Source organism: Paramacrobiotus metropolitanus, unplaced genomic scaffold (genome assembly GCF_019649055.1).
Source record: "Paramacrobiotus metropolitanus isolate TYO unplaced genomic scaffold, Prichtersi_v1.0 Parri_scaffold0000034, whole genome shotgun sequence".
Classification (NCBI taxonomy): domain Eukaryota; kingdom Metazoa; phylum Tardigrada; class Eutardigrada; order Parachela; family Macrobiotidae; genus Paramacrobiotus; species Paramacrobiotus metropolitanus.
Window position 1 is genome coordinate 304240 of NW_026570254.1, and position 23859 is coordinate 328098.

General features: G+C 41.3%; 8 protein-coding genes across 18 annotated transcripts; 3 read left to right on the forward strand and 5 right to left on the reverse strand.

Moving 5' to 3' along the window:
• The first annotated feature begins 94 nt into the window (after positions 1–94).
• On the forward strand, positions 95–6558 carry LOC129589303 (uncharacterized). 10 transcript variants are annotated; one of them, XM_055483996.1, is made up of 11 exons: positions 1395–1719; positions 1837–2065; positions 2260–2374; positions 2434–2549; positions 3300–3448; positions 3508–3768; positions 3828–3970; positions 4088–5326; positions 5454–5611; positions 5704–5763; positions 5843–6558. In XM_055483996.1, the coding sequence occupies exons 3-11, from the start codon at positions 2300–2302 to the stop codon at positions 6174–6176; spliced, it is 2535 nt and encodes an 844-aa protein (XP_055339971.1). In that variant the 5' UTR covers positions 1395–1719; positions 1837–2065; positions 2260–2299; the 3' UTR covers positions 6177–6558. The 10 variants fall into 10 exon arrangements, with proteins under 10 accessions (XP_055339973.1, XP_055339971.1, XP_055339977.1 ...); XM_055484002.1 differs by having other exon boundaries at positions 1837–1926; XM_055483995.1 differs by having other exon boundaries at positions 1395–1715.
• Positions 6559–6604: 46 nt separating this feature from the next.
• On the reverse strand, positions 6605–8686 carry LOC129589304 (uncharacterized). 2 transcript variants are annotated; one of them, XM_055484005.1, is made up of 5 exons: positions 8434–8686; positions 7806–8239; positions 7417–7499; positions 7207–7297; positions 6605–6962 (listed from the first exon to the last, which is right to left on the reverse strand). In XM_055484005.1, the coding sequence occupies exons 1-5, from the start codon at positions 8483–8485 to the stop codon at positions 6915–6917; spliced, it is 708 nt and encodes a 235-aa protein (XP_055339980.1). In that variant the 5' UTR covers positions 8486–8686; the 3' UTR covers positions 6605–6914. The 2 variants fall into 2 exon arrangements, with proteins under 2 accessions (XP_055339980.1, XP_055339981.1); XM_055484006.1 differs by having other exon boundaries at positions 6612–6962; positions 7806–8227.
• A 2263-nt stretch (positions 8687–10949) lies between these two features.
• LOC129589242 (dual specificity mitogen-activated protein kinase kinase 1-like) lies at positions 10950–14010 on the reverse strand. The gene is made up of 7 exons (XM_055483861.1): positions 13741–14010; positions 13419–13665; positions 12975–13121; positions 12663–12792; positions 12263–12541; positions 11785–11899; positions 10950–11544 (listed from the first exon to the last, which is right to left on the reverse strand). The coding sequence occupies exons 1-7, from the start codon at positions 13842–13844 to the stop codon at positions 11400–11402; spliced, it is 1167 nt and encodes a 388-aa protein (XP_055339836.1). The 5' UTR covers positions 13845–14010; the 3' UTR covers positions 10950–11399.
• Positions 14011–14708: 698 nt separating this feature from the next.
• LOC129589243 (uncharacterized) lies at positions 14709–16521 on the forward strand. Its single transcript, XM_055483862.1, has 2 exons — positions 14709–15644; positions 16065–16521. The coding sequence occupies exons 1-2, from the start codon at positions 15117–15119 to the stop codon at positions 16245–16247; spliced, it is 711 nt and encodes a 236-aa protein (XP_055339837.1). The 5' UTR covers positions 14709–15116; the 3' UTR covers positions 16248–16521.
• A 595-nt stretch (positions 16522–17116) lies between these two features.
• LOC129589320 (tRNA pseudouridine(38/39) synthase-like) lies at positions 17117–18927 on the reverse strand. The gene has a single exon (XM_055484025.1). It carries the CDS (start codon positions 18750–18752, stop codon positions 17226–17228), a length of 1527 nt encoding a protein of 508 aa, XP_055340000.1. The 5' UTR covers positions 18753–18927; the 3' UTR covers positions 17117–17225.
• A 382-nt stretch (positions 18928–19309) lies between these two features.
• Positions 19310–21167, reverse strand: LOC129589255 (outer dense fiber protein 3-like). The gene is made up of 5 exons (XM_055483888.1): positions 20886–21167; positions 20694–20801; positions 20447–20571; positions 20169–20365; positions 19310–19950 (listed from the first exon to the last, which is right to left on the reverse strand). The coding sequence occupies exons 1-5, from the start codon at positions 20938–20940 to the stop codon at positions 19668–19670; spliced, it is 768 nt and encodes a 255-aa protein (XP_055339863.1). The 5' UTR covers positions 20941–21167; the 3' UTR covers positions 19310–19667.
• Positions 21168–21322: 155 nt separating this feature from the next.
• Positions 21323–22278, reverse strand: LOC129589257 (uncharacterized). Its single transcript, XM_055483890.1, has 2 exons — positions 21955–22278; positions 21323–21885 (listed from the first exon to the last, which is right to left on the reverse strand). The coding sequence occupies exons 1-2, from the start codon at positions 22125–22127 to the stop codon at positions 21585–21587; spliced, it is 474 nt and encodes a 157-aa protein (XP_055339865.1). The 5' UTR covers positions 22128–22278; the 3' UTR covers positions 21323–21584.
• A 73-nt stretch (positions 22279–22351) lies between these two features.
• On the forward strand, positions 22352–23794 carry LOC129589256 (NADH dehydrogenase [ubiquinone] iron-sulfur protein 4, mitochondrial-like). The gene is made up of 3 exons (XM_055483889.1): positions 22352–22763; positions 22919–23026; positions 23267–23794. The coding sequence occupies exons 1-3, from the start codon at positions 22524–22526 to the stop codon at positions 23510–23512; spliced, it is 594 nt and encodes a 197-aa protein (XP_055339864.1). The 5' UTR covers positions 22352–22523; the 3' UTR covers positions 23513–23794.
• Positions 23795–23859: the final 65 nt, after the last annotated feature.

Genomic DNA, 23859 nt, shown 5'->3' on the forward strand with positions numbered 1-23859 from the left:
ATCGGTGGGTTGCTTGTCGTCAGCCTGCACTACTGAAATGGATATGTTACTGAACACTTTTCAGCTTTTCCTTTGTTTCTTGGCCTTTTCGCTCTTTCGAAATTTACCCATCTTTTCTTATCTACCGCATCTCTGTGGATTTCCTGTCTTGGCTTTGAACTTCCCTCTGACCTAATTCAACGTAAGAGTTGATGAGCATTTCAGGCCAAATTCTTGGCTTTTGTGCCATTGGCGAAATTTGGCAGTTACGACTACGGCAAGCTTGTTCACGTCAGTATTCGGAGTTCTTCGGTCTGCAGTGCAAATTCAGTGCAATATCATCTGGGTGAAATTTGGGAATTGTGTTTAGTTAAATTAGTTTTTGTTGTTAACTTGTTGGGAATAACCTGTAAATAATATCGGAGTTGATCCAGTTCTGAGCTGATTGGCAGTGCGGATTGTATGGGCAGTTCTTCTGCAAAAATGCGGTAAGTGTGAATGGCAAAATTAACCACTATAATAATACGGTAATTTTAACTTTTCAACTAGTAATACCTAAGTTATTGTACATAGTACAAGTGACAAATTTTTGGAAATTTAAGAATCAGTAATACTTAATCAAATTTATAAACTCCCTTGCCGTTGGCAGTGGTTTCGCTTTGCTGTTCGCTTTATTGACTAAAAAGTGTAAAATTCCGCTTCTAGATTTAAATCTTTACTATGACTAGTTGGTACTGTTTTGAATTTTATATATCTATATGTAATTTCTCGCCGGGAGAACTAGCTCAGCATAAGTAAAACCTTTGTTGCTTGTACAGTCGTACTTTACTGGAAGGTTCATTTAAATTGTCTGCATTTGCTGTAACTGTTAAGTGTGAATTGACGATTTGTTAACACGCATACCGATATACAACTAACAACCAATACAATTTACTTTTTAACTTTTCGCACAAATTATTTACTACTATAAGCTAGTGCTACGACACGATCAGAGAGAAAGATCTTTCTTGTCTTTCTCTCTGACACGATGTTACAAAGGCAAAAATTAGCAGTAGATAATACAAAATGTAATTACCAAATTAAATCGTAATTTTCGAAGATCCAAATTAAATCGTAATTTTCGAAGATTAATTATAAATTTTTGTTATTGTACGAGTACTCTGTATCACGCGCACGCTAGTGGTCACTCTTTGGGCAGTACTAAATGTTTTTTTAATATTTCTTCGGCCCCCACACCCCGAGGCGTCCGCTTGATCGACGGAAGTATGCGCATTAGGGCGGCGTCGGATCTGTTGCAAACGTGAGCTCAAGTGCGGTGTCACATGATTATTGGCAGTCAGCAGATCAACTCTTTTATAACGACAGCTGTTTCAGTGGCGGAATTTGCAAGAGCAGTACGAAAGCGAGCTTATGTTTGTTGTGGTCTTTATCGATCGTACAAAACTACAGAGTGCCGTTATGCGGTGTGTGTTTATATACTGTCTAGTAGTAACCCAGAAAAGCACTGAGTGGGGTTTTTTTAAAAAAAAGACATCGGTAGCTATTGGCCGTTTCTGTATTTGACTGTATTTAAAGTTCTCTTATGTTTTTCTACTATTTATCATTTTTGAAAAAAATTTCCGAAGAAACATTCGATGATATCGGCTGCATTTTGGCAAACTTGTCTTGGACGGTGTGCCGAAGGCAATATTTGACTGTGAACGCGAAATTACGTAACACCTTGACAAATATCAATAGTAAGTAAGTGCGGACACTTTATTACGGTTCTTTCCTGTTATTTAGTTTGCACAATTGCAATTGCATATTAGTAAACAACCGTTTAATTTAATTAACCGAATGAGAAGTATTTTTATTTAGCGTTGCGCACTGTGGCAATCCATCCCACAAATTTTTGGCTAAAATTATGGTTTCTATCCTGAGTTGAACTGATTACCTGATCATAACCCTGTAAGTGTGGGTAAAGAATTCGGCATTCGCCTGGCGTTGATCTCAGATTTATCGTGACTATCCTTAAATACACTGCATGACATCACAAAAGGTTTGGAAATTCCATTCGTTCCTTTGTTGCATCGGTGATTTGCTTTCGGTAACTTCTTAGCAACGAAAAAATTTTTGTTTTTCTGAAAGTGTATGCATTTTTGATACGTAATACGTTGAATGGTGTATATCGTTGTGATAGCTCTATCTCTTTTTACGGCTTATTCCAAATTTTGATTATGTTCAACATATAACAATCACGGTTAAGATATTGTTTGTAAAAAAAATATGTTCTTGATGTAGTATTTTCGACTTGCTTTCCTGAAAAGCTGTGCCTGCGACCATGGCCGATTCACAGGCCGCTTCCAGTGATGAGTCTTTGAAAGACTGGACTCTGGTTGATGAAGGGCCGGAACGGGTAATGCTGTTGCCGTTTGTTTGTGCCAGATGGTAAACACATGCTTGGATTGTTTACAGGCACCACGTGGGAGTCGTAGTTCATCTACGTCCAGCATTTCCGTGGAAGAAATAACCATCGAGTCATTGGAGAACGCCAATAAAGACGACGCCACCCCGTCGCAGACTAAAGAGCAGTTAGTACAGCAGTAATGTAAACTGTAGTGCATAGTTGTTGTTTGTACTTTTTCGGACATTTTATTTTATGGTTTCGCAGTTTTCTAACATTTTGTTAGTGGCTTTGTTGTTGGAAAATTGTAAAAAATATCAAATTCTTTTTGTCAGCTCTAGCAAAAATCGCTTGGTTCTCTTATTACGAAAAATAATCTTATTACGAAACTGTTTCACTCTAATGGTAAATTCGTTACGGCACCTTCAGAGGCTGTTTATAGCCTCGTTATGTATACGGATGACTGAGCACAGCGCGTGGAAACTTTCGCTTCTTGTATGATACCTTTTGTAATGTGTAGGAAAAATGTTTTACTGACGAGCACGTATCATTATGGATTATATGATTAACTTGGTACATAACTTATCATACGATTATTGTTCTCTTACATATATGACAGGTTTATGCTTTTGCGTGATGGAAAGTTTTTTTGCTAACAATTGTAATAAGACGTTACGGTTCATAATAATACACGTAGTTTACTGTAGAAGTTGATATATTATTCTAATTACCGGTATACGACTGATTTCTGCGCATTATTTAACGTAACTACCCTTGAAACAGCTATAATGTCTGCAGAAAATTTTTGCAAAACGTAAAATTGATAATTTTATGTCGGTATCAGGATGTAATAGGTATGCATATGGTAAAGATATTTTGATAGGAGTTATTACTTTTAATATATTGAATTATTAATTTTATTATTTTATGATTACAGAATTGCAATCGGTAAGGACGGCACCTGTGATTCTGACCTTGACTTTGTTCGTATTGAAGACGAGAACGACGACCAATTGAATGACTGGATCACCCCAACAGTCGCTGAACATCGCACGGAATGTTGCCAGCATGAGGATGCGAACGCTGGTGAGTTGTTCTCTGTTGATGAACGTAACGGATAAATAAACAAATACCTATCTTTGTAGACTGGAGTTCAGAGTGCACCGAAGCCGACTCGGATGAAGAAACCTCCTGCGAATCCGATGAACAGGAAGACAGTGATGAGCCGGATGCTGACACTGCGTTCCCGATGAATGAAGAGCTTCCGGCTGATTATACGTTGCGTTATGGCCCATCATGCCATATGTACACACATCGACGTAACAACCACGTCAATGAATGGTTGACGACTGCGCTATGCATTGTCTTGGCGGTTGTTTCTGGGGTGGCTATCGGACATTTCTTCGGTAGGGATAGGCTTGCGCTGGCCTGTTCGGTCGATTTGCTAAACACGAATTTCTTCCAGGCTCGGAAACTGTGGTGCAGGATCATCACGATGAGCCGTTGCCACGCCATGCAGCTTATCAGTATCCGCCTGAACGCCCAGCGTCTACAGCTCTCTCGGACGTTCAGAGAGGCCAAGTGGAGATTCTGAAGCAGTTGCAAGAGGTACAGTGCGTCAACCATAGGAATGGAATTTTGGTTTTACTTATATCTGCACTAACTTAGATTTTACGTTTCGAGGCTAACAAAAGATACATTTCTGATTGTCTGGAATTTCTGCAGATGATTCGTACGCAAAGCGATCTGAAACAGCGCGTGGTAGTCCTGGAAGACGAGAATCGCGATCTGCGTTTCCGTCTGCTTGAAAATCGGAAGCGTTGTACGCGAATCCTGCACAAGCCAACCGCGGTGACTCCAGTGGACGCTCCTGCAGCGTTGAACTATTCCGGTGATCCGCCATCGGTTCAGCGCTTGCAGTTCCGGCATATACTCGACCTTTCAGCGCCTGCTCGCTTGTCACAGCTTTTATTGCGCCAAAAGCAGAACAGAAACGCCGAATCTCAAACTGCAACAAAGAGCTCCGCGAATCTCCCGCTGACTATCTCAGCTGTTGTTGTTCCTCCTAAACGTGATAATAACGTGATCACTGCTCGCTTTTCAACTCCGGAATCTCTGCACTCTCCTGCCATAACGATTCCCAACTCTCATTTCATCGGTCTACCGTTTCCGCGCTTTGAACCGTATTACTATCCCTTTCTTGACCTGGAAACTCTGTCGCGTGCTGCTGCCGCTGTGGATAATCCCGAATCCTCACCGGATAACGCCGACCTCGATTCGAATTTTTTGCTTGTTGACTCCACTGTGATACCTCTGAAGGATTTGGTGAACGAAAGAAAACATAAGTCCTCTGCGAGTCGGGCTGCACCGGCGTCAGCGATATTCAATCCATACAACTTCTCCTTTGAGAGTGGCTACCGGCAGGAAACTGCTGAGTTACCAAACCGACAGCAGATTAAGCTGGTCAAGGTAAAAGATCTGTACCCGGAAAAGCCTGTTACCAACGAGGATGTCAAGCAGAACAGAAGCAAAACAAAACGGGCCAACGGCAAGGCCACTATACCGGACATCAAGAAGGTTATCAAAAGCGAGAAGGATCGAATCAGGGAGAACAGAAAAAAGTTTGACGAAGAATATGCTGAATTTAAGGCTCGGTGGAAGAATACATCAAATGAAAACCAGTCTCGTAAAGAAGGTAAACTTCGCGAAAAAGCTGGTTGTAAAAAAGGAAAATTGGTCGATGAGTGCGAGGAAGGTTACTGCTATACGAAACAGGAGAAAAAATATTCCAAATACGAGAAAAAGGATAGTGGAAAAAAATTTTGGGATTCATTGCCAGCAGTTATTCGAAAACATTTGGATCAATCGGCCAAAATGGAGCGTATTCTGAGAGGATTAGGCAGTGATATTGTCAGTTCCAAGGTCTTCCAGAAAGTTGTAGAAGAAATTCCAGCGCGGCTGAAGGTAAGAAAGTGTTTAACATTCGGATAATGTATCATTTTTCTAAAATTTTTTGCAGCTTTTATAATTTTGAAATACTGTGTTTTTTGTTGTTGTTTGAAATACTATTGGATTGCTCTACAATTTCCAGATGTCTTCGGAATGGTGGGATTGTCAGTGGAAATGGTGGCAGAATTTCGCTCGTAACCGGCGTACTGCCTCGTACGGTGATTGCGCTGACTATCTGACTTCTTGGCAGAACCGGCACAAACAGAGCAACAGCAAGATTAGTAAGGATCAGGATAGCAAGTAAGTTATGGGCTGTTCATAACTGACCAAATAGCAAGTAGCCTATTTTTGTGCGACCAACGTGGAATTTATTTGCATGTTTGGTGCGGCAGGTTTTCTAGTTTGAAGAAGGCGAAGAAATCGATTGCGGATCGTTGGGACGAAGGAGACAAGTACATATGATTAATTCTCATTGGAACGCTAGCTATGCTGCGAAACGTTTCTTAAAATAAAAATGATGTGTTAATTTAGAGAGTCCGATAACTGGTACACGAAACGAGTGTCGGGTCGAGATTATCAGAGGCGCTCGCAGAATCCGGAATACGGTCCAGGTGCCCGGGATTGGACGTTTGTGCGTGCTACTCTACGCGAGAAAGAGCGAAGTCAGAAAAAGCAATTGAAATCGTGGCGTCCGTCCAACAGCTCATGGTGGTTTTTCCAGCGTGCTCGGAATCGCGATGCCCGTCGTCAACTGCACTATTCCAATGTTGTGGACGGTGACATATACCATAGCGCCATTCCAGGCGATCCTATTTATGCCTTTTTGAAGGATCGGGCGGTTTGGTATGGATCGTACCATCCTTGATCCGATGGGAAGGTGAAGCTTGTTTTCGCTAGATTCTCTGTTTCTTACCACGGTGGTGTTGCGGTACTGGACTTGTGTACATAGCCTCGTAATAGTTTATTGTATATATTACCTTTCGGATCGGGTTTGTGGCAGTTTTGACATTTTATTTTCATGCTTTCCTTATTGGGGAACCTCAGCTTTCAGGGATAGATTTTACCGCTTTTTCATTTGGCGTTTGGTACGTTTAATTTTGCTTTGGTGAGCATTAACTCAGACATTTGAAGTCTGTTAGTTGGTCTTGTTTTTTTATTCTTTACAGATTTTAATGAGCGAACGTTACGTTACGTACGAGTTGTTATCGTTACGTTTCCGATGACCTAAGAAGAATCGCGCGCGGTGTTCTAAATGCGTCCTTGCTTGTTGTAATTGTTAGTTGCGTCATAATCTTGAATTCATATTTGCCGGCCAAACGTTGCAACGTATTCACAACTTTTCTTAACGGCTCACCAGTGCGAAAACCTTAAAACTGTTCAAAATACGAAATGCTCAACCATACGTCATTTTACAAAGTACTGCCCATATAATCTTAAAGAACGAACATCACCAGAAACTTTCACACAAAAAAGCACAAGAGCAAACACCGTCAGTTTACCACAAAAATATTCATCTACTACCCGTATACTATAAATTCGAATCCATCTGCCATTGACAAAAATCGTTCAAATCGAAGATCGTATCAAAAATACTTCTGCATTTTCAACGAATGATCGTGGTTTTGGTCCGGCTGGTTTCCCCGCAGAGGCACTGTAAAACAAACATTATTGTATCAGTAAGCTCGTTATTGTACTTAGTACTTCCTCAGTCTAACTGTGTTTAAAAGTGGCATTATTAACTTTTAAGATCAAAATGACGAACACCAGAGCAGTACAATACTTTCTCCTTCATATTAATTAAGGGACCCGCTAACTGGAGCACTACTTCTACTGCTTAATAAATCAAGGTTAGGGTAAATCTAACAGTGCAAAATGAAAGCTCGTAGAAAACGCACGCAAAAGATCCACACAATAATCCAAGGCGGAAATAAAATGCTAATTAAGCAGTGCAGCCAGCAGGGAATCCAGAATCGCCCTCGTTTCTTCCTGAAATAACCGCAGCACATAATATTCATCTTCCAAAAAAAAGCAAGAACACAGGACATGCACGCATGACTGCATTTATTTCTAAAACAAATAGCATTACCTAAGTAATAAGTACTTACTCGACCACCAGTGTTCCGGCCTGAGAGTGAGCGGGACCAGCATTGACAATCACGGTACTGGGTTGGGGTGCAATCAATGGTGCCTACAAAATGTGTAATATTAAACTTCGTATACAGGATGCACTTTCCAACATTTCTGAAGGTTAATTATAGCGTTAATTATAGCAAGACAAATAATGCTTTATTGATTGCTATGAGCCTATGATAAGAGACTAATGTGAATCAGTGCACGCAGTCATAATGTTGTCAAAAAAATTGAGTTTTCGTTTAGCAGGTTTCTAGGATCGATTTCGAATCGTGACCGGCTGCCCAGAAAAAAACAATCTCAAAAGATACTATTCTTTACTCGGCAGTTACCATCCGCAGCGCAGGGTTTATTGATGGGTTACCTGTGCATGGTATGCGGAAGTGACCGGTGGATTGGCCTGATAAACGACGGTTTGCGGAGCCACCGTCTGCGGAAGCGGCTGATAAACAGTGTTGGTATTGGCAGCGGCCATGATCACCGGCTGGGAGGCGGCCTGACGCGGCAATTCAACGGGGGCGTTCAGCGTCACGTTAATGCTGGAGAAACTGGCCGATGGCAGCGGCGGACGGACAACGGGATGGATGGGCGGCAACGGACTGGGCGGGCGCGGATGGGGATGCGGCGGCAGATGGTAGGCGTTGTAGATAACCGGAGGGGGCGGTGGTGGATGCGGATGCCCGAGAGGAGGCCGGTGCGGCGGCAGCGGGGAAGGTGGTCGATGGAAAGCCGGACCCGGGGGCACGCTAGCGTAATTGTACGGCGGGGGCTTCTCCGCTGCGATATCTGGCAAAACAACTACAGTATTTCTCAAGCAGAGGAAGAAGAGCATATACTTGTCACTGGACCACTGGACACTGGTTTAGCCATGGATTTTCTGTTTTCAGATCTCGCACGCAGAGCAAACGGCTACCAACAAAGGCTAGTGCTGACCATACACACAGCGCAAGTGCGATCGAGGAACAATTTTCAGGGGATGCTCATAAACTTACGAGGAACTGGGGATTTGTGCATCGGTCCAGCTCCTCTTCCGGGTGGCGGCATTGTATTCGCAACTATACAGAATTTGTGGTCTCGAGTTAGTTTAACGTAAAAATCACCCTAAAAACCGCCTTTAGTGAAATCTTGAAACCCACTACTGGCCACTAGAGTAAAAAATTCTGAACTATTTTGAATTATCCTCGCGAAGTTGCGAGCCTACAGCACGAGCACACATGGAGCGGTGCACACTGCACGCGCCGGAAAACTGACAGTGGTCATTGCCTTGCATTTAGCTTACTGTATTGTATGTACTTGATTCTTGATCACTCTGTGATGTCACAGAGTTTTAACCACATCAAGGTGGTATCGGTCCAATACTGTACGTGTACGTAATTTAGCTAATTACCACCATGCAGGCACATATTGGAGGTAACGTTTCTGTTAAACTACCATAACAATAAGCATAAGTAGCTTGACAAATACGAGAATTAAAATTTACGAATTAAGAATTTTATGTATATAAATACAGTAGTGGTCCCCGTGAAATCGCTGGACTTGAGTCAAAGGATCAGTTGAAGTACTTTAATTGAAAATTATAACGTGAAAATGCACTTTGTATTGATTGTTCTCCCGCCATTTAAATACTGGTACAAGTGTAACAACGAGGGCGTGTCAATTAAAGAACAATTTTTGTCACTATAATTATAAGGCTTTTGTTATACCGGTACATCATTGCGCAGAAGTACTCATATTATATACTATCAAATAAGCCCAGCACGGATGAATAATGTCTTAGGATTTCGAGCATGTAAAAAGGTTAACTGCATATGTATTAAATAATGGCACGATGTTTATTACAATAAGGAGGCACGAACAAAATAAACAGGCGTGAGCAGAACCTGTTATTTTTGCTAATTCGCAGTTCGCTAATTTCCAATGACAGTTCGATATAATAACACATAGTAACAATCTGGGAATTTACAAACAGCCCATGTTAAGCTAATGGCCACCATGGTAACAAGCTTTTGAGTGACCACTGGACTGTAGGGATTGGGCTTTCCAGAAATTTGAAGATGCAGGATTACTCTCGACACTGAGAGAATTCTGTAGAACTTTAGAGCGTGCAGATTGGATGTGTACAACGGGAGAACATTGAGTACAACGGCAAAGTGTCGAGGACCCTTGTCACGTAGTTAGTATTCATATAACCAGTTTACGGGATCTACATCCGTAAAGATCCCGCAAGTTTGTGGCGCAAGTTTGTAACGCAATGCACACTTCGCAACGGTTGATCACATTGGTCCCAGCCGCTAAGAAAACTACGAAATTTAAGAAAGAGAAAATCTAAGAAAACTTGAGAAACCCTAAGAAAGCCTACGAAACCTAAGAAAATTAAGAAACCCAAGAAATCTAAGAGACCCAAGAAACCTAAGAAACTTAAGAAACCTAAGAAACCTGAGAAACCAAAGAATACCTAAGAAACCTAAGAAAACCTAAGAAACCTAAGATATCTAAGAAATATCGTATATGAAAGAATAAGAGGTATACCGATCACGCTGGTGGGATTGACTGCGATTAATTTTTGCACATGTTTCTTAAATTTTCAATACTTTGTAACGTGCCGATGCCGAAGGCCGTGGTCTGTCTCGGTTTTTCCGAACGCTCCGCGAACAGACAATGCATTTACCATGTATGTCTATGGGGGCCCATGGCAACAATTTGTTTTTTGGGGCTACTCCTTCCCTTTTGGGGCGTATCGATGGCGCAATAGCGTAAGAACATTCGCGCCGTTGAGACGAATTTAACGCACTTGGCCGCGTCGAAATCGGTTCAGCCGTTCGCCCAAACATTGGCTACATTATCAATCGTGTATACGTGGTTACGGATGTAGATAACCAGTTTACGGAGGACTACATCCGTAACCAATTTATCGGCGTCGGCTTTTGGTGATTAATTATTTTTGTTTTTGTTCGCATCGAGGCCGCTGGCCGAGGCGTGTCGTGTCATTTACACACATGGGAACAACTTGTCCATGTATGTCTATGGAGGCCCATGGTAACAACTTTCCTTTCCGATCCCCTTTTTTCCCCTCGAGGCGCATCGTCTCGGTAATAGCGTAACATCCACCGCGTTGTTGCAGCGGTTCTGGCGCACTTGACCGCGTTGAAATCGGCCTACCCGTTCTCCCAAACATAGGTTTTTTAACCTTACTCTGTCATGGTTGTTACGGATGTAGTTAAATAATTAATGTGCTAAAAACTACAAAAGGTAATATTTGCTATGTCAGCAGGCCATCCTCCAGATTTGTGATACGCTTACAAACTATAGTTCTGCCAACTTCTGGGCTTCCTATTTTGTTAGAATTCTACGGCCTGGTATATACCAGGCCGTAGAATACTTATACTGTATATAGGAAGTATATATATATACTTATAGCGCCAGAAAAGTCACTCGTAACCATTTGCCGTTATGCGTAAACAACACTACGAGTACCACTTGGCATTTATATTGTTCGAATTAGGGGTCATTTGTAAGTATCGTACGTTGTGTCGCAAAATTAATATACAAATATTTATATACACGACGACCAAAGCGGAAAGTAAGATACACTAGTCTAACACAAAAAAATATTCAAAACAAAAACACCGATAAAAGTCTCTTAATACAACCTATGAATCACGGATCACACTGGATACTGTCAGGACAATCTTCACAAGACGGGGAAATGAAATTCTAGGTTGAGTCCAGAACTTGAAACAACTTACAGTAGACAATGCTAAAGCAGGCTACGACAAGGAACAATTTGTGTTCAAAGCAATCATACTACGAATTAAAAAAAGTAAAATCAAGTCAAAACTACATTAAAAAACTCTTCATAGCGAATGGAAAATCACCTACATCAGTAATTGTACCAATGTGGTGTATTATAAGGGCGCCAGAAAACGTTTGGATGCAGTAAGAATTCCGGATTTTACAATTAGGACGTCGCATTGCTTCCGTTCAGATTCTTGACGCGGCATACCCATTTGGCTAAGTCGGTATTCTCTTTTTCGCTTCTTTCAATAAACGGGTGCTGCATCATCGCGCTCAAAGTGGGTCTCACTGTCGGTTCTTTCTCTAGGCTGTAATAAATTGCAGAGCATAAAATAGTCGAAGGGAAATAAAATCCGATTAAAATAATTAAATCAATTCTAAACGTTCTCTGCAAAATTTACAAACAAACCTGACTTGCATCTGCAAATAGCTTTTACGTTGCATGTGCCAAGATAATTGTTCAATTATAATTCAGAAACCAATTATTGTGATTAGCCATGAAATGCAGTAACCAAAAAAGAGTAATTCCAGCTATGTAAAAGACTTGCCAGCGATCGATGAAGTCCTTGAATTCCTTTGACACGATTCCGTCGGGGAAAGTAGGAGAAGGAGAAATGACAATATAATCCAACAACTCAAATATGGACATTATCTGACTAGGTTCTAGAAAAAAGCATAACTCAATTAACCATATTCATTGCACAGCTTCCTGAAAATAGTAAAACCTAGAAAAGTTTGTAAACAGTTTGAAAACAGCACACAGAAGTCTTTCAACGAATTACCAAAGTCTGCTAAATAACAAAGACGCATGCATATCACTGATCATAATATAACACTTCGTTTAACTGTTTTTTTATAATGCTTTATCGCAGTCGAGTTTCAAAGAGTGCCTAGCCAACGGTTATTGAAAAACAGTAAAATACTAATTAAGACTCATGTATAAGTTCCGTTTTTATAATTTTTACAGCTGAAGAACAAAAATTATACACGAGACAGCAAAATTGTTATCCCCATGGAAAACCGTACCTGTGCTGACTCCGTCTGACTGGAAAATCGTCCGAAATTCATTGTGCGATGGTAAAGGTATAGGATACCGGCCCAGCGCCAGCTCCATTAAGGATAAACCAAGTGACCACAAGTCGGACGCGATCGTATACGCGGATCCCTTAAGACGCTCGGGAGCCATATAGGATCGGCTGCCGACGAATGAATTAGCCATGGAATCGATAAGCTGTCCACTTACACCAAAATCGCACAACTTCACTTCACCGCGAGAATTGACAAGGATATTGGACGGTTTAATATCTAAAAATCGAATAAATATGCCCTGTCCAAATTTCGTGTCTGCGTTTTAATACAACAGCCCACCAGCACAGATGCTGTACAAGAAGCAAGTCTCGCAGGCTCTTCATGTTAAATGCTTTACCGCGGTGAAGAATATTATGCTTTTCTTTGAGGTATGTTAACCCTTTCAGAACAGAAATCGTAATTTTTCCCAAAATTTTCTCCGGAATACGAATTCCCTGACGAATGATCTGATCCAGTGAACCACCGTCCTACAAGATCAATGACTTTCAATCTTCTTTACTATAAGTCAGGCATAGGTCAATGATGACCGTCAATCGATGTGAAAATTTCGAAAGGCAACGTAATGATCGCTTAACCACGTATGCATCCACTTGACGAGGTTAAAGACACAAATTAATGCTGAAAGCAGCAAACTACCAACTACACGTACCATGTATTCCATTAAAATGCTGATTTCTCCATTATCATAGAAACAACCATAAAATCCCACAATGAATGGGGAATTGCATTCGTGCAGGATTTTCAACTCAATAATAATTTGATTGCGAATGGCCGGTTTCACTTCCAAATGGATGAGCTAAATGGAAAAGCAAACATACTGAAATTAAGCCAAAGTACAGTAATAAGAACACAACTTATCGAATGATCAGCACGCAGCAAAATAGTTCTCATAAAATCCGCTCTGCTTGTAGATGCGTTTATGATTTCAAGAATTACAATGTCAAACAATAAAATAAAATCACCTGAAAATCGCAAGTACCAAACGGTCGAAATTACATGAAACATTATTCGACACGAACAAACCTAACACGACGTATTTTCCTAACCATAAGTCATAACACTCGCTGTTACAACGAAATTCGACTTATCGTACCTTGCGCGCCATGATCATCCCTGTTGGTCGGTGCTTCACTTTCAGTACAACCCCTCCGCTCCCGACCCCTAATTCCGCTAGTTTCTCCAAATCCTCCGCATGCACTTCGCCGATCCGCTGCTTTAAATCCAAGAACGTCTGCAGGCGGTCTCTCTGCTCAGCGTCCATGCGTGGTTCCTGCGCGTCGCCTCTGCGCTGCACCGTGATCATAACTCCTTCATCGTCATCCCGTGCGCCCACCAAGCCACTGTAGTATTGCAAATAAAATAAGGTTTAACTGGCATTTTCTTAAAGCTGCACTCTATTGGACAGGGAATCGTACTTAGTGATGGTTGGAGCTGCCAATGTATCGCCAGTGTTGCGTCCAGGCAGCGTCAACGGTGGCTTGAATTTCTTTTTCTCAGGAAGTGGAGGAGGTGCGGACATCTTCGGATAAGTAGTGAACCAGACACGGTGATACTTAATTCACCATTAACATTTGAAAGATTCGAAAGCACACAAGTGAAAATAGCAATGGAATCAGATAATCAAAAGTTAATCAGGTACGTAGTGAACCCGTGAAATTGCAAATTGGCGTAATACAGCAAATCACAAATGCATCTATTTGATCGGACGGCGACTCACTCCTCAGGCGGTAGACATGCAGACCAGTCTCAGGGCCGTCTGTCAGCTGTCTGGTGATGTAATGATGTCTGTTTTTTGTAATGGTTTCATTATCACAGCGTCTTCTGCCACTCACTTCGCTGATAATAAAACCATTCAGAAAACCAAAATCCGATAAGTACTGTATGTTCGGAGCCGGTGTGAATGGTAGACTCACGTATACAACTCTGTATTGCTCCATTTGTCAAGGTTGGTGCGTAATCCAAACGCCGGGCGGCACAGATTCTACTTTCTACGTTTCTACAGAGAAAAGTGAAAGGACATCATCACAATAAATTTGTTTCAATAATAATGTAAAACAAAGGTCAGGTTCTACGCGCGAGAGCTCTCGCCCGTAGTAAAAACTGTACGGAATCAGTTCCGTCACTTCCGTATGAAAGTGACGGAACTGATTCTGGTGTATACAGTACTATACACCGGCTGTACGCTAGCATTGTCCTATTGTATAATAAGCTAGTCAAAAATCAAAACTGTCAAATATAAGCTAATAATATAAGCTACTCTAGTCAAAGCTACAACGTTCACAATTCACAGTCAATGTGAATTGCAAAGGTGCAAGCGTTCACGAAATTGGTTGTAAAGTTTGTTGGGCGGTGCCAGTAATGATGGCAGATTCGCAGGATAGTGGTCAATGCAGTCCGTTGAGTGCAGCCGGAATTTCAGCTGTATGTGCTGCATATGCCGCTCATTTCAAGAACTTTTCTTACATTTCTTGCAGTACTCGTACCGTATTGCTACATTTTACTCTGTTTAACAGAAATGTGCAGTAATTAATGTCCGTGAGCGGAAAAAATTATTTAACTTGAAAACTGACGTTATATAAACATTTATATTTGAGTTTTACTTTTTTGCGCTTGTACCGCTGCTTTACAGACTTGGTGACCGACTTACCGTTACGATATCGTAATTTGGATTGTAAATCCAGAAATCTGTGTGTCTGGGTCAACAAACCCGTCTGCAAGATTTTATCAATTTTGTCATCTATTCTCACATTTTTAACGCGTTTTCACTGACGGTTTCGAAAATTCGAAAACCATGTGTATTGACAGTCATTCGACACTGGAAGATGAGATATTCTGGGAGCAAACCAATTTGGTTTTGCATTCCCTAATGTCGGCTAACAAAACGCCTGATGCCGATCGATGTACTCAGCTGCCTGTGAGCAATCACGAAAACGAATGGGACACTGGCTACCCAATAGTGACATATGTTGGCCAATTGGTAAATGCCTTTCGAAGGGAATATCACAATCAACTGGAATCCATGCTGGAGATTTTCAAGGAGTCTTGTCATTCAACAGTCCCGCTTCCTGGTGGAGTCGTTTCTCAGAGTGTGTTGTGCAAAATCGGAAAATGCATTACTCAGCTGCTCAGTCGCGAGGCAGTTTCCTGGGGACGCATCATAGCAGTTTTGGCTTTGTTTTGCGAAATACGAGTATGTTGGCACTTTGCGAAGAGTCCACCAGCCGGCACTGAAGTGAATATGGAAAAAGAGTTGCTTGTTCTATTTAGAGATTTGATGGTCACACATTGTGGAGCATGGATTAGGAAAAACGGCGGATGGGTAAGCCTTCGCTTTGCTCGAACGTTAACGTTAGCATTCTCCAACAAGTTAATTCATGAAGTTTTCGTCGATGTACTAATAAATGGAAATCAGTACAAGTACTTACCACGTACTTATTATAAAGTGTTTATTTTTAAAATAATTATTATCCTTTATATTATTTTCTTATGGAGTATGTTAATAAATAAGTTGGCGATTTAGCTGTAAACTTGTCATTGCTATAATTCATAAATACATATAAATACATGCATATTAATGAATCATATTAGCATCTGGGGAGTGTTACTAACAATGGCAAACTTTAAGCAGTTCTCATGTTTAATTTAGAAATTTTAGTAAAAACTAAAAAGGATTTTGACCTTACATTTCTAATTATATTGCGTCGGTTCGCAGTCGTTTCAACTTTATTACAATTTACAGGACGGGATTTACTTAACTGAAAAAATCTCCGGCGGAATAGAGACAGGGGCGATCGGTAACACACCAGCCAACACAATTCGGAAAATGAACATGGATAATGTCAAAATGCTGAGATTCGCCGGATTTGCTGCGCTAGGAATGGGAATTTGCAGTCTTGTTGGGCTGGTTGCCATCCGGCTTTGATCGGCTGGTTGTGTGCTATTTTCGAATTTTTATTGCTTTTATTTTTGATGCGTATGCTATTTTGTAAGCGAGATAGATTTTGAATAACGGAAATAAATGCACCTGGGAATTAGCTTACTCTGATGAGCTGGAATCAGTACAACTACCTGACTTTTTTTGTTGCTAAAAATTTGATATTGTTTTTATTTGTTGCTAAAGCAATAAAGAGTGACCTGGCAGTTTACTTCTGTTTGTCGTCATTTGCGATTAAATACGGCCTAAACCCTGTGGCTATCCTTTCTGTTGATCCAACACGCCGGCTGGTCATTTGTCGATATCCCGTGTTATAAAGTGGCGCTATCATACCGGTGCCGTCTCTTCTGTGGGGCATGGGAACCGAATATTCCGATGTTGATTTGTGGTGAATTAAAAACCGGCTGACAGGGGAATCCACTTGTCGGTACACATTCCAAGCATATTTGTTGCGTATTAGAGTTAACAATGGCCATAAGCACTACAAATGTTCGCAGAGATAAACTCCTGTCTCTTTGTGGCGGCCAGTCGAATTCGAAGGCTGAGATGTATGATTGATTAGAAAATTGATAAGCAATACGCCAAATTCTGTGTGTTAAAATTTTCTCATGCCGTCTTAAATTACATACGAATGTTATGGCTGACGCTGCTCTGTCCTGTCTACAGTAGGTACGAGACTACGAGTCTACGAGTACTCGTATACTTACAAGAATGCCACAACCATCTACGGTCAACACATCGTATTGTAGTACAGTACTTGTTTGCTATCGATTGCACAATAAATTTCAGCTAAAATCGCTCGTTCCTTAATGAGAGTTTGTAGGTACACAGTAACCATTTTAGTCGATGAATAAAACATAACACAGGTCAAGAATTTATTTTTTTGTATTTTTTTAATTTATTTTTTTTTGTACACGGTCATGATCATCACTGGAATACATATGCCCGAATCACGCATTCAGGAACTTAAGTAGTATCAGAAAGCACTTTAAATTTTTTTACCAAACGATCTTCAACAGAGTCACACATTTTCCGCGATTTTAATGGCTGATACGATTTCCCTTTATTATCCGGAAAAATCCCCGAAAGCAGGCCACTTTCGCCAATGTCGACTAGTGTCTGTTGCCGCTCACGTAATGCACTGAGCATATCCATGATCACCGCTGCTTTCACGGCATGTTCTGTCCATAACCGCTGCAATTCCTTTATGCTCTGATTGACGGAATATTCTTCGAAATTCCACACAATCTGATCGAAATCGCAGTCAAATAACACCAAAGGGAAGCCCTCTGCCATATTGTACTGCGGTTTAGCGGGATACTTCGTGATATCCAGCATATCCGAAATAATTCCTGGCTGCTCTTTTCCTTGTCCTATCAGTGCCAAAACAGCCACAATACTGCGCACTTGATGCCAGAGAAAAGCGCTTCCGTACACATGCAGAATGCACATTTGATTTGGGCTATCACAACTTGGTTCCATCTGCGAAATGAATATGGCGTCCACGCGGCGCACATAATTCGTCACACCACCACCAATATCGGCTTTGCAGAAATTACGGAAATCATGCTCACCCAAGAAAAGCTGCGCGGCGGAATTCATGGCGGCAATATCCAAACCAGCTTTGGGAAAATAATAGCGGTATTTACGACCACGACAACTGAAGCGTGCACTAAAATCAATATCGACGGGCGACCATGACGTCATGCGAATATTTTTTGGTAGTACACCGTTGAGAATTTGCAGATAAGGGATTTCTTTATCACTTAATTTGGCCGGTGTGGCGCTTCGGAGCAGCCCCACTCCCGATGCGGACGTGCTGCGGACATGAAGAGAAATGACTTGACTGAAGGCACTGACACTTTTATCCGTTCTTCCACAACGATGGTACGATGAGGATTCTCGCGATTCTATCAGTTTGGTCTTCATTAGGGCGGCAAAAATGTGGTCTTCTACGGTGTTGTCAGTTTCGTCCTGCACAACGAACCCGTCATAATTCCAACCCAAATACAGAAAACGCAATGCCACATGCCTTTTACCGTATGCTTGGAAATCCAGATCGCGCTGCTTCGTCGCTTTCCGTTTGCGGTTGGCACGATTCCGACCGCTGTCGGAGGACGCTGTGGTGTCTGACACATCCATTAAGGCACTCTCGTCTCTGGCATCCATTTCCTGGGTGGCTGTTGGTCGGGGCGTGCTGTTCTTCAGTTGTTGCCGTAGACGCTGAATAAGTTTGCTCCGCCGGCGCAGCTCTCGTTCGCGCTCCATAACAATCTCGACAAGCTGTTCTTTCGACAACTGCGACAGCTCTTCACGGCGAGCTGTCTCGCTATCTGAAGGGAAAGTAATAACGCTTTCAGGACCCAGTTCATCCATGGATACCTCCCCAGAATTATCAGTCTGCTGGCTGTGCAGCACATCGTCGGTGACATCAGTTATCTGGGGTTCGTCATGGTCCGATTCCGTAGACATGAGTGCTGTCTGTACTGGCATCCACCTTAAACACCGTGTTAATGAATCGTAAGGTAGGGTTACGTAACCGTAATGAAATAACACTTTTACAGATATTCAAACTTCCTGGCTATTTAAATTTTATTCTGTCCTTTCTCGTATAGTACAGTTTATTTTGCAGTCTAAAGTACTTAAAAAAATCAGTTTACTTCTCAGCTTCTGGTTTCAAACTTTCAGCCGGCTGTGCAGCGGTGCCTCTCAATACGGTGCGTATTGTACGCTGATGCTACTGATACGCACGTACTGTTCGCACCATGAAAACAAATAAACAAGAATAAATAAATTCAAAGTAACAATAAATTTGTCAGTAATTTAATTTGGCTTTTTTCAGTTTTTAGTTATTTTAAGCATCATTAATTAAGTATTTTTTTCCAAAAAACCTCAACTGTTCAGTTTTTTGAGGGAAAAAATTGATAATTAATAGTATTAATTTAATAGTACTTCAAATTATGACAAAAGTCTAAAACTAAAAAATTTTAGTTTAGTACTATACTTATTACTTAACAAGAGTAGTAACATTGCGAATGTTGGAGTGCATTTACATTGATTTTATAATTTTAATACCCCTAACAGTACAGAGTCTACGACCCTACAGACGGCCATTTGTTTCAACGGAATCACAGGTGTGAGGTGCGATCATTCGCCGATAAATCATCACCCCAGAAAATATTCAAAAGACTGCCCTTTAAAAAGTAAAACGCAATAAAAAGTTGACCGTCGGCAAGATCAAATCCAAAATATAAAACAGTAAAAAACCGTACCAAATCATCACAAAACTGCTTCCACGAATTCTGGAAGAGAGCTACAGCTGTGCCGGTAACTGCCAAAGTCCGAAGGTGTAGACCAAAGATCAACCCCACAAACAAAAAGCATAAATAAAAGTCGACAGTAATAATTTTATTCCCAGTCGACAAGTATATCCGGTTCCCATACTTTCACAGGAGCCAAGTATTCTGAATGCTTAATTCGCATGGTAAAAGCAGGACTGTGCGGTTTTGTTGTTAACCCGGGATAATACGTAGCCGGTCCGGGGTAGTTAAAACTGGACAGTGGTTGCAGTACTTTCCGTAGGGTATACGCCGGTGCTCGTATTTTAATCCGTTCTAAAGGAACCGCGTCGTAGCGGGCTGGTCCTGGGGTCTTCGCACGGTCATCGAAAAAATTGCCAACCAGCAACTTTCTAAAATAAGATACGGAAATAATTAGGAATTAGAAAACAAAAGTTGGAAAATGCTTCGCCCACGAAATAAGTTCTAATTCTGAAAAATTATTTACATTATTTGGTAGATTATCATGAAATTACAGTTACGCAGTACATTTAATGGCCTTTGTTAATTATTATAATAATTATTACTTATTTAGTTAGGTAAACCTAAGTTGTAATACTTGCTAACTCACATTCGCATTGAATATGCCGGTGCAGAACCGACAACTGGATGTCGCTGACCAACAATAGCGGGGATGCTGTAATGATTCGGGCCCGGAAAATTATTCGGTTTATCTTTCAGGCCCGGCAATGCCATGTGCCAAGCAGGAGAACGCGGATGTGTGGCATTAATAAACATGTGATTGTTATACGCAGCCGGCCCTGGCGTCTGTCAAAAACAACTAGCAATAACCAAAAATACTGGAAAAAGATTAAAGAATTTCGATTTGTAGTTAGTTGATTCGTTTACATTCATAGTTCTTAAAGGTTTCAACGTAATGCCCATGCTGTAGGCCGGCGGAAGTTCTTTTCCTCGATTGGTCATGTGCGTGGGAATCCCATACGCAGCTGGTCCAGGCGAGTTTGTCCAATCGACTGCATGCGCACAAACATTAACAGTTCATGCAAATACGTATAAGTAGTAGTAGTCTAGTATTAAGTAGAGTACGGGCACTTTTCAAATTAAAACCAGAAAATCCACATTAACATTGACACACTTATTTTCAGCTGGGGCCGCATGCTCCATTGCGGGGCTCGTAGTTTTGTTAAAATATGGTGCTCGTAGCCGAAGCATGGCGGAATGGAATATCCAGCCGGCCCGGGACCTGTTCGTAGAAAACAGTGTAAATCCGAGGCACAAATCATTCATTCACATTTGAATCATTTCTAGTGAAGGAAAAACCACCAACCTTTTATTTTGGCCGCAATAGGATAACTTTTCTTCGGCTGGATTTCCAACACCATTTTTGGTAGGTTATCCCGCTTGCGTTTCAAGTATTAACACGCAGATCCCATTCTTGTCATTATATAAAGTTCAAAAAAATCCTACCGACGACTACTGTGGATTTTTAAAGGACTGAATAATGTAATATCATTTCAATGCGGTATGACTGGTGTCGGCTGGATATCAATTTGCAGGCCATTCGGGAGTATCTGGTCGCAGCAGTGCTCGTTTAAACTTGGTTATAAAACAAAAAATTAGGCTAACCACTCAGTAGGGTCATATTATTAATGTTTAATAAACCAGCCTTAGCAACTTTAAAACAGACTGCAGTCCAGCTTCGCACTGCAATAATTACTATACTGTAAACAGCAATTTAAATTAGCATTTAAATTGTCTCTGTCCTCTGATTCTACAAAGTCCGATCGCAAAAGAAAAGCCATTGCGTGACGTTGTAAACTTCAAGGTTTTTTATCCAAATTTAAGCCACATCGACACAATTTATCTACAGAGCGCGCACACTAAACAACGTACCATACGAGATGGCTACGACTGACGAACCACAAAAATGTATCCGAAAAACTTTACCGATTTCTTAAGCGTCAAGTGATGGGTAGAGCGCACGCAAAGGGTAAATAAGGACTGCAAAATTCTTGAACTCTTCAGTTCACCGAGGAGGAGACATGGCCAAGTACTTGTAGCCTTTCAGAATTCTGTTCATAAGAATGCGCCTTCCCGATGGAGTCGCCATTCGTGCTTCGTAGGAGCCAAGGCGGAGACAGCGCAGCGGCGTATACTTGTATTCCACTCTGACTTTGCCTTTCGTCGATCGGGATCGGGCGGGTACGATGAGGCCCGATGGTTGTTGCAAGAGCTCACGGGATGTTGCGACGGCTGGCTGTCGGGAAACAGCGTGGAAAGCGCGAGTGGAAGACGCCGCAGATGCAAATGGTCCATGAGTGATTTCGCTACAAATCAGCGCAAGTAAAGAGTTAGAATGATATCGGGATAACAAGCAACACACACTTCCTACTCACATGAGGTTGTGAACACGATTTCGAGCCAAAAGCCCTGGCGCGGGGAACGCTTTCCCAATCTCAAATCCACCAAATAATCGGTTCAGCGGCTTATTCAGAAAAGGAAATGTAGTCTGGCTTGCCCTCAGCTGTTCACTGACAAACAAGGTGCGAAACATTCTTCTTAGAATCATTTCGGCATAAAGTGTTGAATCTAATGGTGAAAAATTGTAATTAATTTCTAAATGTGGATATTGAGAATCTGAGTTGAATATTGAGATGGATAATCATGGATGGACATTATCCGATAATGTAAAAATTAATTCGGTTCGATACCGTTTTCTTTCCCACACCACACTGCACTACGATACGTGATACGGTAGTTCGCGTACGACGGTGCTATCACCGATAAACTGGATAGACTGATAGAGGGATGAAGAAAAGCTGCATGAATTTGAATTTATGATGTACTTGGGTTATTTGCCATTTTATCATAATTTCTTAGAGAGTCAACTTAAACTTTTATTAATTTTTTTATTCAATCTGTAGTAATTATACCATTACGTTTACGTAGTAAACGAATTTGAACCATGAACATCTGTCGAGTTTTGGCACAACATGGGAGAAAAGCAGTGCAGACATCGCAGCCAGCGAGCATTAGTCAGCTCACTCAGCTGCGATTTGCTTCCTCAGATTCCTCATCGGATCTTCAGGACTGCAGTCCGAACAAGGATGTCATGTCTGTTCGAGATACAGTGGTCAAAGATCTTTCTCAAGTTGGACTTCCTATCCGGATGGCGCAGCCTCGAAAGATTGCAGTTCAGGAAAAAGTAAGCGCGGGATGCAGTACCTGAGCGTTTCATTAAACTGTCATGTTTACTGTTTAACTGGAAATGATCATGGAATGGGTCATTATGCTGTTTTCGAAAAAAATAATGTTTTGCCTTTAATAATCGAACAGTAACGTTGGTCTCGTGATTTGCAGGACGATATTACACCTTTTAACGGAGTTCCAAAAGAGCATGTTCACGGTCGCCTTGTGCGCATTTTCGTGCCAGCAAGAAACGCAATGCAATCTGGCACAGCAAATACAGTAAGCTCTGGATTTTTATCGTAGTAGATAAGTAGATACTTGAGTTTCTTGTGTTCTTCAGGCCCTTATTTTCGTATATGTCCGCACCAGCGTGCCTGTTTTTTAATGTAGTTGCCGTTACGAGTACGAATTATAATTATTACTAAATTTAGTTGAATCACTTAGTGTTCTGTAAAAATGTGGAATGTTGGACGAGGTGAATTCCACTAATTGAAAACCTTTTCTGTTGTTATTGAGTAGCATTTGTGGCGTGCGGAATTCGACACAAGAGAGCGCTGGGAGAACCCGTTGATGGGATGGGCGTCCACTGGAGATCCCTTATCCAACATGGTAATCAATTTCAATTCGAAAGATGAAGCCATCAAGTTCTGCGAAAAGAACGGATGGAAATACTTCGTGGAGGAACCATATGAATGGACGATGAAGCCAAAGTCCTACGGTGCTAATTTTTCATGGAATAAGAAAACAAGAGTTTCGACCAAGTGATCATCGGCTGAGACAAAAATTATCCATTATAGATGTGTACAGTAAAAAATAATGAATCGATTTGAAAGATTATTCTGGGTCATAATATGACTAAGCCGCTGCATTTAAAACCTACTTCGGATTTCCTAGTTTGCCGCTTTGCAAATCCATTGTCCATTGGTTTCATCTGAACGTGTGACTCGAACATAGACAACAATTTTATTGCTTCAAAAATGGGATTACCGATTACTGTATGTGCTTGTCGTTGATAAAAACTTCTCTTGAATCTTTCAAACATGTAAATTCTCAAATTGACTACTGCAGTTGGACATGAACAGAAACTTGAGGGCAGTTTCGGAACTGATATA